Here is a 13,340-nt window from a genome sequence, read left to right on the forward strand (position 1 = left end):
GACCCTTTATCTAACTGTGATATACCATATACCGATTTTAAATCTAATATTAGAGAACATGTTTTTAATATATTGAAAAATGAATGGAGTAAAAAAAAATGATAATAAATTTCCTGAAATTAAACTTAATTTAGGTAAACCTTTCAATAATTATGTGCAGAAAAGATCAGAGTGTTATTTCTAGATGTCGTTTAGTCATACTAGAATAAAACACGAATATCTTTTGAAAAATGAAGAAGAACCACAATGTATACCTTGTAACTGCAAGTACATTACTAAACATGTTCTAATTAATTGCATTGACTTTGCTGATATTCGTAGGAAGCATCTCAATGTCAATAATATGTATAGACTGTATAATTTATTTAATAATGTTCCATTTACAAATACTGTTGCATTCTTAAAAGAAATTGGAATTTTTCATAAAATTTAAAAATGTTATCATATTTAAATCAATTTTAATTTTTATCACGTTATCTTACTGTTCATTGTTATTTGTAAATAATCAATTTGCTTTAGTCTTAAACTTTAGCTAATTGAAGGACCTTTTGTCTTATTTTAAAAATACTCTTTAAATTGTAAAAATATTCGAATAAGCCCTCGCCGCGATATAGCCTTTTTGTGCTAATGTGACGTAAAGCAACCAACAATCAATAGAAAATCCATTGCCTTTCCCCATTTTCTCATGTTTGATAGATAGAGGACTAATGCATGCAGTACTAGCACTGATTTCCTTGAAACAAGTTTATATATTTTTAGATATTGTTGAAATCAAATATTTATAAATATTGACCAATTCAAGTACACCTTTTAGGGTGCGCTCGAATTGCGTGATTTAGCACGAGGTATTTTGTAATTTAAAGGTTGTTTAGGACGTTTTGACAACAATAAAAACACCAGTGTCTAAACCACACCGGCAAAATTTGCTCGGACTCGATGGTATCTAACATCCGGCACAATGACGGAACACCAATAGACAAAAGAAAGGTAGGTTTCTCCTTATTTTTTTTATTTTTTTTATGATATCGAAGAATATATATACATATACAACTATTTTCTATTGTGAGATGCAATATTTTCTACAACCGTTCTATATTAACGGAGAAATGAGTCAAAATGCATGTCAAAATGACGAATTGAGTGAACCTTGCCTCGAAATTGTTTAATTTCTCGTTAAATTGTTCACATTGTACGGAAAGAAAGGTACGGGAAGATAGATATTGACACGGAGATTGCAAATTTAGTTATTATGAGCATCTCCATAATTGTATCACTGTGTATGGAACGAAAGAAATGGGTCATGTCAAAATGGAACTGGCCGGTTTCGTCAATGTATACAACCCGGTTTCGTCATAGATTGCAAAATGCATAACCCGGTTTGGTCAAATAAAAAAAATCATAATCGCATTACATTATAATTGATTATTTAACTTCAGCGTTCAAAAGGAGTTTTGTGGGTCGTTGGAAAACAAGTTCGTTCACCGGACAACGGCTTATTATTTATATGAGTCAGTCTCAGATTCAAATAAATAATAAGCAAACACTTGAATTCCTACTCTTATAGAACACAAATATTTTAATTTAATTTGCATTCCGAATTTTTTTAACAGCATATTGAGATTAAAGCTCTCTAAATATGCGTTTTCTATATGAGTTATGGGAAAATATGTTGAACATGTTTAAACTTGAAATTAAAGTTTATGGTCTTAAAAATCGAAACACACAATTGATATGTGATTTTCTCGCACAAAAGGATGGACACCTTTATAAGTAATCTAATCATTCTATGTATGTAATCTTTTCTACAATCGTTAAGGGATAATTTTAACTATGATACAAGTTTTGGCACACATCGCGCATTTACTATACATGCTCTGTCATCGGACGAGTTAAGGTTTTTTCATCATTTTTTATTATTTGTACTTTTGTTGTACTGTTTGTGTCAGCGACAACACTTTGACCCAGTCCATTCCCGAATCACACGCTTGTAATTCCATGGTTGTCTTTGGTTGCTTTATACCATATGCGTTTTGAACATAAAATAGGCAGGTAGTTTTCTTGTTTGAATTGTTTTACATTTATAATTTAGGGCCCTGTTATAGCTTGCTTTCATGTAGTTTGTGTGCTTTTCTCATTGTTTAAGGCATACGCTGACCTAAACTTGATTAATTCAGCATAATTTTTGTGTCTAAAAGAAAGTTGTCTCATTGTCAATGTTTATGGGATATTAGTGGTTACCGTCACTTCTTCTTAATAAGACCTAGATATAAATGACGGTCATGTTTTGCAAATCAACAGTGAACTTTTATTCACATTGAAAAAACAAAACTGTCAGATATTGTTTTCGAAAGTTATCTTGAAGTTTCAATTGAATTTGAACTGTACAAAAAATGAATTTGAACTGTAAAAATAATGTGAAAAACATGCCTATGAAAATAAATGTGCCCACCAGAAACGGGGAGAAAGTTACAAATCTCACTGCTATGTTATGGATGCTTAAGTGTGAAAACTCGCTTTAGTGCGCAAGTAACACAGTATGTATAGTACCAGAAAATCTGGCAGGACTGCATGCATGATTAATTTGTGCAGAACAGTATAGACTATAGTCGGTTTGGGACTGTTCGTCAATGATTGAATGCATACATGTATTAATAATTGATAGTAAATATTCTAAACTAAGTGTATATAATATAGTATAGTAAATTAAAATTATGGCACAATCAAAACACATCCTTTTATTTTTCATCTTTACATTCTACTATTATAAACAAAGAAAATGTAATAATGTTACAAAATAATTAGATACCAGTGATTGCTATTCAGTATTTATATTCCATTTAAAATTAGTTTGAAGTTAGGTGAAATAAGGCCGAGATACGCCTTTCATTAGGAAAATGTGTATTATCATAATTAACTACATGTATGTCCAAAAGTGCCCGTTTAAAATAGATTTTAACACGCCAAGTTTACTTTACAATAAATATATATTTAAATTCTCGATAGACAATGTTCAGATCCGTGCCAAAGTTTCTTTTCATAAATTGTTTGTTAAAAAAAACAAAAAAAAAACAGGGTGATATATATAGACGAAACCGAGTGATTGTGTAGTAACAACATTGACGAAACCGGTTTATTTTAATTTGACATGACCCTTTTCTTTCGTTCCATACACATAAATACAATTATTGAGATGCTCATAATAACTAAATTTGCAATCTCCGTGTCAATATCTATCTTCCCGTACCTTTCTTTCCGTACAATGTGAACAATTTAACGAGAAATTAAACAATTTCGAGGCAAGGTTCACTCAATTCGTCATTTTGACATGCATTTTGACTTATTTCTCCGTTAATATAGAACGGTTGTAGAAAATATTGCATCTCACAATAGAAAATAGTTGTATATGTATATATATTCTTCGATATCATAAAAAAAATAAGGAGAAACCCACCTTTCTTTTGTCTATTGGTGTTCCGTCATTGTGCCGGATGTTAGATACCATCGAGTCCGAGCAAATTTTGCCGGTGTGGTTTAGACACAGTGCATCATATAAAAAAAAGTAAGTAATCTATGTTCTGAATTTTATAACAAATTCTCTATATTAAATCCTGTCGATTTTCTACAAAAAATTGGTTTTATCTGCCACAAAATCCCCTTTTTCTATTGAATGCAATGATACAATGAATATTAATGCTTTATACGAAGTTGCCCCTTAGTATATGTACACAATGGTTCATCTCTATTATTCGTTATCTACTGTTTTTGTTAATATTGCAATTTTAAAATTTCGTAATTACATGGCTACAGAAGGGATCATAAACCTTAAAGAAAAAGGACGAGACATTCTTTAAAATAACCCTGGTTCATAAAATTTCTGGTTATACACTGATGACGTTTTGTGAAGTCCGGAGTAGCAACTGCAAGTGTAACAAAAATCGGTCATAGTTCATTTAGGTTGATGTAAAATGCCAGTTGTCTTTTCCTTTTAATTGTGTTTCTATGTGTTTATAAGTTTCTCCACAGTCGGAGCACCATCTGTTACTTAAAACACCCGTAAAGTTGGTATAATCTTGATTTTCACCCCTTCAAGTATAATGAACCGTTCCATATCGTTGTATATAAACCAGCTCAAGACAGAGAAACTTTGTCAGTTTTATGTGGACCATTGAAGAGTTAACTTCTAGGATTAAATATTCCAACTGGTAAGTAGAGTGGCTTTAGTGATTCAAAGGATATAAATTATAGTGTTTGGATTTATATGTGAATATTTCGAATAGTGATTGTGTTATAAAGTGAACTTATATAATAAGTTATTGTACAGTGAAAGTACAAGGTGTATACTTGCTTGTGTTGCAAGTTGTTATATTGTGGACGTGTATTAGTGAGAATACATGGTGAAATCTTGCTGGTGTTGCAAGTTGTTATATTGTGGAAGTGTATAAGTGAAAGTGCACTGTGTTTAATCTTATCAGTTTGGAATATATTCATTTCGATCGGATTCATAGTGATAATTAGTGTGTGAGTTGAGCTGTGTTCATATACATTCCTTGTGCATTGAAGCATTGTGCAAGTGTAATTGTGTCACTGTGTTATTGTGCTTTATTGAACATTCAAAAGGTGATATTACAAATTGGTGGATATTGTTAATAGATGTTGTATATATGTGGTAATGTGTTCATACGTTTTGTGTGATATGTATTGATGCATGTTGCATAATAATCCGTTAGTGACATTGTGTAATAAAGTGTCTGATGCATGTTGCATAGTGATATATTAGTGACATTGTGAATAATCAGGCTTAATACATGTTGCAAAGTGATTGCATAGTGACATTGTGTGTATATATTCTGTAATAAGGCATTGTGTTTATGCATAGTGAATGAGGAACTTCACCCTGTAATTTAATGTATGTGCATTGTGTAGCTTATATATTTGACATTGTTAATTCATATAAGGGTGTGTTAATTGTTTTAAATAGGACAATTTGTTGTGGTGCAAATTTAAGTTGAACACTTGAAATCCTGATTTATTCAGCTACGGATCCATTGACCGCACGGTTACACGTTACACAAGCATCTCTTGAGTTCTGAATGTAATGAATGACCAATGCATGCATATTTACTTCTCTCAACTAAGTTCCCTTTGTACGATTTGTCCCCCCTTCATTATGAATCCACCAGGCAAGATCGACATATCATATGTCATTCAGTAATTGTTGATAGAAAACTGCTTATAATCTCAATTGATACGATATTCCCGTGCTTGCATTTCCTATCATGATTTTCTTGATAGAGGACTGCTGCTCACAAGGAAGCTATTAAACCAAGAATTCCAAATGGTGAAGTTGAAATCATCCCTTCGTAAATTTTACGGACGCCATCACGAGTTGGTTGACCGTTATGGAAACGTTTCACAAATGATATAGTATATGATAATATGTTCCTTACGTCATAACTATAATCCCCTTCCCTTTCATGAATGTGACCTACCGAATTAGACAATTTATCGGATTTGTTATAACATAAGCAACACGACAGGTGCCACATGTGGAGCAGGATCTGGTTACCTTTCCGAAGCCCCTGAGATCACCCCTAGTTTTTTGGTCGTGTTGCTTATTCTTTAGTTTTCTATGTTTTGTCATGTGTTCTATTGTTTGTCTGTTTGTATTTTTTATTTTTAGCCAGGCGTTGATAGTTTATTTTCGATTTATGTGCTTCACTGTCCCTTTGGTATCTTTCTTCCCTCTTTTATAACCGTTCTGGAGATATTGTTCATATAACTGAGTTTCTTTATACTAAAATCCATGTTTTACAGTTTAATTGTAAAACTTAGCCATTACAATATAGTCACATTTTTTTAATTTGATTTGAATTCTGAATATACATATTGATGTTTTTAATCTAAATTTTGTTAATCAAATATTTTCGCGACTACTTGTGCATTCTTGAATGATGCAAAACTGGCCATATGGAAACAGTTATAATGAAGAATATTTAATTATATGTCTAGCTGTATGAAAGCTTCTGTAAATGAATACTATCACCATTTAACTGTACAGCGTTAAAAAATCTTCTATCAAAACGAAATCAAAGCATGAATGAACTTATTTATTTAATAAGAAGTCATGTATGGGTTTTTAGTGCCACTTTCCGGAACTTCCACCCCATTTTCCAGATTTGCCGCCATATTTTCCACCACCAACTCTTCCTCCACCACCTACACTTCCGCTTACACCACCGCCTAGACCACCATGTATTCTACCACCTTGTCTGCCACTTACACCTCCGGAAATTCCTCCTCCAAGTCCACCACTTATACTACTTCCATGTCCACCGGAAAGTCCTCCTCTAACAGCACCCCCAAGTTTGCCACTTACACCACCGGAAAGTCCTCCTCCATGTCCACTTGAAACCCCTCCACGAACACCACCTCCAAGGCTACCTCTTACACCACCGGCAAGTCCTCCTCCATGTCCACTTGAAACCCCTCCACGAACACCACCTCCAAGGTTACCTCTTACACTGCCAGAAAGTCCTCCATGTCCACCTGAAACACCTCCACGAATACCACCGCCGAGTTTGCCACTTACACCACCGGACAATCTTCCACCAAGTCCACCAGATAGTCCTCCTCCAGCTCCACCTCCGATGTGACCAGATCCACCACCACCACTACCTATAGTTAAAAGTATTTAAATATTTGATCTGATTCCTCTGATATAAAGACCACAGTTTAAAGGTGTTATTTATTGTATAAGTGTTTTGCAGAATCTTGTTATTATCAACCCAAAGCTAAACTGTTTCATTTCATTTTTTTAATTTATCATAAATCGTGTAAAAAAGCCATGTTTAAATGTTTTCAAAACTGTCACAAATTTAACGACAGCACGCTCTATGGTACACATGCTAACCTTAATAGTAATGTTAAAATCGAAGTGGCAATATGCCATGAGTTGAAAACGTTTTATTGGAAGTGACATTTTAAAGGAAAATTCAATTTATTTTCTTCCAAGAATTTAATGTCCATAGCCTCTGTATTTCGTTATATTTTTGCTTCGCAATGATTGTATACGTTCTTTGCAAATTCTTCATTAGATTTAGAAAAATCAACTCTACGCAATTTTTTAAAGGAGTAGGTCCGGTAAGGCCCCTTTTTGGCCCAAAAATATAACAGTTTTACAAAATTGTTAAAATGTAAACTTTTAGTTATTTATTGGACAGTTGAATGCTTCTGCTACATAAATATGGGCTGTTTTTGACAAAACAATGCACATATATCGGGTTGTAGCACCATTAAGTCATGCTAAATTACTGAAATCTTCAAAATTCTATCATTTTAGTTAAATTTTAGACGGTTTCCGTGTAAAACGAAAGTGGCCGCATTCGTGTTCATCCTTAATATTGCAATGTAAGTTGTATTTTATGATAATACATAACATATATAAAGGTTGTGGATGAACACGGATGCGGCCACTTTCATTTTTGACAAAAACAATCAATCTGAAAAGTGACGTTTTTTTTTGCATATTTGAGAGATTTTACATATTTGAGCTTCAATCGGATCGTTTTTAATGACTTAATCAGTTAAAATCTTTCACATAAACTAATTGAATCAAGTGAAATAGACACTTAAGTGTTTAAAAAGTCTTCATAATCTTTCTTCAGATGAAACTGAAATTTGAGGCCAAAATGAGTCCTTACCGGACCTTCTCCTTTATATTTCTCGTTGAATGTAGGATCATAGCGCAATTTAGAAGATACCTGTATCGTATTTAAATCTTCAACGGCATCAATTGGTGATTTGGTTGTCGCAAATTAAGTTTACTGGCGACGCGTTAGCGGAGCCAGTAAACGGGTATTTACATATTTAAAAACTTATTTAAACTCATTTAATGCTTGAAGTGGTAAGAAACATGAAGTTAAAAAATTACTTAATTTTTCAGAATGCAGAGTAGTCAATGTGATCTTCTGAATCACTTGCCATTTAGCATTCAAATATGATTTTGTTTATTTTACATATAATACAATGTTTCCTCTTATAGTTGATAGTTTTGTTTTGTGACCCTGATTTGTTTCAGTTGAATCGATTTATGACTATTGAACAGCGGTATATTACTTTTGCTTTTATTAATTATATTTCCCAAATAACTGGTTTACATTTATAAAGGAATCTCTTACCATATCCAGATCTCTTTCTTCTGTATTCTGTTGAAGAAAAGAATAAAAAACAAACTCGTCATAGTTATCAGGATTTAAACGCCAGACACGCGTTCCGTCTACAGTGATGCTCGAATTTAAAAAAGTTAAAAAGGCCAAATAAAGTACGCAGTCGAAGAACATTGAGGACCAGCAGTTCCTAAAAGTTTTGCTAAATACATCTAAGATGATCTATTCCTGAGGTAGAAAAGCCTTAGTGTTTAATGACCATATCAAGGACAATTCATGTCAACAGAATTGCTGACTCAATTTTGGTGTCTTTGAGCTTTTATTTGGTCATTTGTTGAATCTTTCTTGGAGCTCGGTATTTTTATTACTTCACTTTTTTAACCAGTATGTAAATCTTCAAATCTTTGAATCTTCCTTGGAGCTCGGTATTTTTATTACTTCACCTTTTTAACCAGTATGTAAATATTTAAATCTTTGAATCTTCCTTGGAGCTCGCTATTTTCGTTACTTTACTTTTTTAAATAGTATGTGAATCTTCAAATCTTGGAATCTCCTTGAAGCTTGGCATTTTTGTAACTTTACTTTTTAAACCAGTATGTAAATATTCAAATATTTGAGGATTTCTGCAATGTTCATTTTTGTTTTTTGATTTGTTTTTTGTTTTTTTTTTTTGGAAAGAATCCACAAGGCAGACACATTATTAAATGATTTGATTCAGAATAAGTTTCAAATTATGTTTCTTACCTTGCCTGTAGTCTTGTTGTGCAGAAACACAAACAACCAAAAGGCACAAAGCAACTATGAACTGCATTCTGAAATTATAATTTAGATTCCGTTTACACAGATTTTATATATAAAAATATGGAGATTTGGTTTAATTGTCGAAGATATGTTGAGGGCAATTTGTTTAATATTTAGACTTAATTGTGAATAAATGAAGATGTATTTCAATATTCCCCCTGAACTTTACAAAACTCAAATATAAAATGAATTTATTTCTTTAAATGTGTTATAGTTTATAGTTACAGGGTTAATATGAATGCACGCTGCTACTTGGATTTTGTTGTATCATCAAATAATGAAAACCTTCAACTTGTCGACAAATCAATTATATATATAAACTTACAAAATATATATTATTATTCGAATTACCAAAAAATGATATATGGGCGGACTGACATAACCCTAGCCCGAAATATATACTGAGAATCCAAATTATATAAAATATTATCTGGACTAAAAAAATATGTACATAAGATGAGACCCGAATAATGACATTTGACATAGCTTTGATCATCAAAATTATTCTCTGAAATAATGATTGCGTAAATATATATATATATATACAACTCGTCTAAACATCAACCCAACAATGTTAGATCTGTAAATTTGCTTTCACAAATTTTTTATTCTTCCCTCGCCGGGATTCGAACCCATGCTACTGAGATATCGTGACACCAAATCGCCTGCACTGTAGCCGTCCCGCTAGACCCAACGACCACCTGGGCTTCATAAAAATGAAGCTTTCGGTTGCCGGGTGTTACCTTTCCACGTCAGTTTCATTCTAGCGTCGTACTACAGTATATGATATATAAAGCATGGAGATGTTATTTTTACAGATCAGCTTAGTTATCTATAGTAAAGGATCCTACAAATTAATGTAAGATACAGTCACAGAAAATAATTATATTTATAAGTACGTCTGAGCCAGTGACAACTCTATAACAGATTTATCCATCGGATCACCAGCAGTGATGGTGATACATGGCAGTGTACATTTATGTATATACAACTCGTCTAAACATCAACCCAGCAATGTAAGATCTTTGTTCTTCCCTCGCCGAGATTCGAACCAATGCTACTGAAATAGCGTGACACCAAATCGCCTGCACTGTAACTGGCGCGCTAGACCACACCACCATGCACCTGGACTTCATAAAAAATGAAGCTTTCGGTGGCCGTGTGTTACGACGCTAGATAAAAACTGACGTAGAAAGGTAACACCCGGCCACCGAAAGCTTCATTTTTATGAAGCCCAGGTGATCGAGTGGTAAAGCGCGCCGGTTACAGTGCAGGCGATTTTTTGTCACGACATCTCAGTAAAATGTTTTTTTTTTACTATTTTGCAAAAAGTAAGGTTATGTAAAAAAATAAAAATGACAGATTTACCGACTTCGAAGAAATTTCTAAACAGAAAATCCCCTGGCAAATTAAAAGTTCAAACACATCAATGAATGGATAACAACTGTCATATTCCTGCCTTGGTACAGATATTTTCTTATGTAGAAAACGGTGGATTAATCCTGGTTTTATAGCTAGCTAAACCTCTCACTTGTATGGCAGTCTCATAAAATTCCTATACATTGACAACTATTTGCCCTCGCAATTTTTGAAATAAGCGAATATACTTTATCTTGAAAATTTATATACTTTTTTCAATGGATAGATTTTGTAGATTAAATTCAAATCAAATTTCATCTGTACTAGACTATAAACTTACCTGAATATTTTGAAGCTTTTCTGATCAAGATGTTGTGTAGCTACCTATTTTATACCATTCGACCAGACTTGTGGTGACTTTTTCAGCAGGTTTCGTGCTCTCACTACCAGTGTGGAAGTTACGGCCATGCGGAAATTTACAAACCTCGTTAATTAACGAGATGTCGTACGATGAACATTTTGTGTTTTGCAACAGGAAACAATAATTACATTTTATGTTTAAGTGCAAATTACACAATTTGTTTTTCTATTTATTTTTTTAATTTGTAAAAGTTGCAGAATTTTGAAAATCCCCTTTTACTTCAATATTCGCCCAAGTACGTTTTTGCTACACGAATAGAAAAAACATATCTAACTTTACCACTGTACATTAAACAACAATTAAAAACAAACAATTTCAAATTCCGTTTCAATATTTTAGTAATATCACTATATAAAGCAGTGCTCTCCATTCTATGTAAGTATAGTATTTTCAATTAAGTTTTCGGTGTGAGCCAAGGCTCCATGTTGAAGACCGTACTTTGACGTATAATGGTTTACTTTTACAAATTGTAGCTTGGATGAAGAGTTGTCCTACTGGAACTCGTCCCACATCTTTTTATATATATTAACGCAAGTATAACAAAGTTATTTGAAATCAGTTATAACGATAATCCAATCTTGCTATTATAATTAGGGTTTTAGTTTACAAATTTCTAAAATGCTGATGTTATAATATATAGCGATTGCTAATCTCAAATTGCATGAAGGTTAAATATCGTAGAAATAATTCACTTTGCATTAGGGGGATGCCTTTTAAAATATATTGATTAATTCCAAAATGAAAAGTGAACAAAACATGTTTCTATTGAAAATGTTATTTTAAAGAAATTTAAAATCAAAGATACCTTTTTCTTCATGTTATTCGTGAATGTTTCTGTTTGGATTTATACACTTGAATTATTGTTCGTCTCAAGAGAGAGAGAAATTAACATTCCTCATAAGATGAATGATTGATGCCAAATATTTATGCCCTTTGAAAACCTTAATTTGAGGGAATAGGAATTTCGACTTCTTTATATGATACGTGGTTAAAACTATACATGTATACTTTCAAATTTAACTGAATAAACCTTTCTTTTTATTTTAGGATGAATGTGTTTGCTTGTTATCGGTATGTCTACTAAGTTATACATCTTATACATCTTCGGATTTCAAATGTTTAGCTTTGAGCGTTCCCGATGAAGGTAAATCCAGAAAAGCGCTTCGGATGCAAGAAATTTTTAAACGTGTTGTTTTCATTTTTTTTATAATGTGTTCTTAGTTTTATTTTTATTTCAGTTTTTATTTCTAAAAAGTGCAATGGTACGATTTAAACATTAAATGCGACGTCCGTGTAAAAAAGAGAGAACCACAAGGTTGAAGAAAAAGTTTCATTTTTGTCGGTTAATATATTGTTAAGTATTTCAGAGAGAAAAGACGCGTTACGGTATGTAACGTTTACTGCAAATTCCTACCAAGTTGTTATTCATTCGTTCCCTTCACACTCCCAATTCCATGCACTTGCATAGCAGGATGAATTATAATATTCTTGAACAAATAACAAACAGTCAATTAAGAGATAACTGTATTGTATTTGAAGCTTTAAGGGCTTCCATCGGTAGTTTTACTGTCGCAAATTTAGTTTACCTGGCGACGCGTAGCGGATACAGGTAAACTTGTATTTGCGACAGTAAAACTACCGATGGACGTCCGCAAAGCTTCAAATACAATACAGTTAGTTATCTCTATTCTAATGCAAAACCAGTTCATAATTAAATTTCAATCATTATTTCAGGGTAACATTTTCATTAAAGAAAATTCCACGAAAAGATGTTATCTTCTTTGGTCCCTACACTAGGTGACGTCATAGGTATGCTTCCGGCATCAAACATAAATACCGGGCGATTTCTGGCTTCTGTGCCGCTTCAGAAGTAATAAAATTTGATAAAAAGAAGATTGTTCGGTGCAACATGTGAGTTTTTGGCTTATTATTGTAGAAATTACATGTCAATACATTCAGCAATTCAACAAAATGTCGGCTTCCTTAGTTACAGACAAGGAGATAGAGAATTTTACGCGAACTGTCATCCAATCAGAACCATTGATACAAAAGAACTGCATTAGAATCAATAATAGCGGCCCCGCTACCGTATCAGGTAGATTATGGCACATAACATGAATAAAGGCAACAGTAGTATACCGCTGTTCGAAATTCATAAATCGATTGAGAAAAAGAACAAATCCGGGTTACTAACTAAAGAAATGAAAACTCTCTGAAATAATTTTAAAATACCCACCTCCAGCATCAATTACAACACGGAATAGGAGGAATTTCACGTGTTGTTATATTGTGACCACAAAATAATATAAACAAACTTTTCTAGTGCTATATAAAAAAATTCCGATGACAAAGAATTATCTTAAATATAAAAATCAATAGACATTAGACAACACTGTGACCAGACGGAAAGAGATCCAGGAAACCAATTGATAATAAAAACATGAACCCATCAATAAACAAGAATGTGTCCATAGTACACGGATGCCCCACTCGCACTATCCTTTTCTATGTTCAGTGGACCGTGAAAATTGGGGTTAAACCTTTAATTTGGAATTAAAATTAGAAAAAATCATATCATAGGGAACATGTGTACT

General features: G+C 32.9%; 1 protein-coding gene across 1 annotated transcript; it reads right to left on the reverse strand.

The window, feature by feature from the left end:
• Positions 1-6,086: 6,086 nt before the first annotated feature.
• LOC143070769 (uncharacterized) lies at positions 6,087-9,049 on the reverse strand. Its single transcript, XM_076244926.1, has 3 exons — positions 8,910-9,049; positions 8,178-8,204; positions 6,087-6,675 (listed from the first exon to the last, which is right to left on the reverse strand). Exons 1-3 carry the CDS (start codon positions 8,974-8,976, stop codon positions 6,137-6,139), a joined length of 633 nt encoding a protein of 210 aa, XP_076101041.1. The 5' UTR covers positions 8,977-9,049; the 3' UTR covers positions 6,087-6,136.
• Between the last annotated feature and the right edge of the window lie 4,291 nt (positions 9,050-13,340).

The sequence above is a fragment of the Mytilus galloprovincialis genome, chromosome 4 (assembly GCF_965363235.1).
Source record: "Mytilus galloprovincialis chromosome 4, xbMytGall1.hap1.1, whole genome shotgun sequence".
Classification (NCBI taxonomy): domain Eukaryota; kingdom Metazoa; phylum Mollusca; class Bivalvia; order Mytilida; family Mytilidae; genus Mytilus; species Mytilus galloprovincialis.

What these genes read in the sequence shown, in the direction of transcription:
- LOC143070769 (XM_076244926.1), bottom strand. Translation starts at nt 8,976, where the DNA reads ATGCAGTTCATAGTTGCTTTGTGCCTTTTGGTTGTTTGTGTTTCTGCA. An exon ending in ACAACAAGACTACAGGCAAG is followed by an intron (nt 8,205 to 8,909) that starts GTAAGAAACATA and finishes TTTCTTCAACAG; the next exon opens with AATACAGAAGAAAGAGATCT. An exon ending in AAGAAAGAGATCTGGATATG is followed by an intron (nt 6,676 to 8,177) that starts GTAAGAGATTCC and finishes TTTTAACTATAG; the next exon opens with GTAGTGGTGGTGGTGGATCT.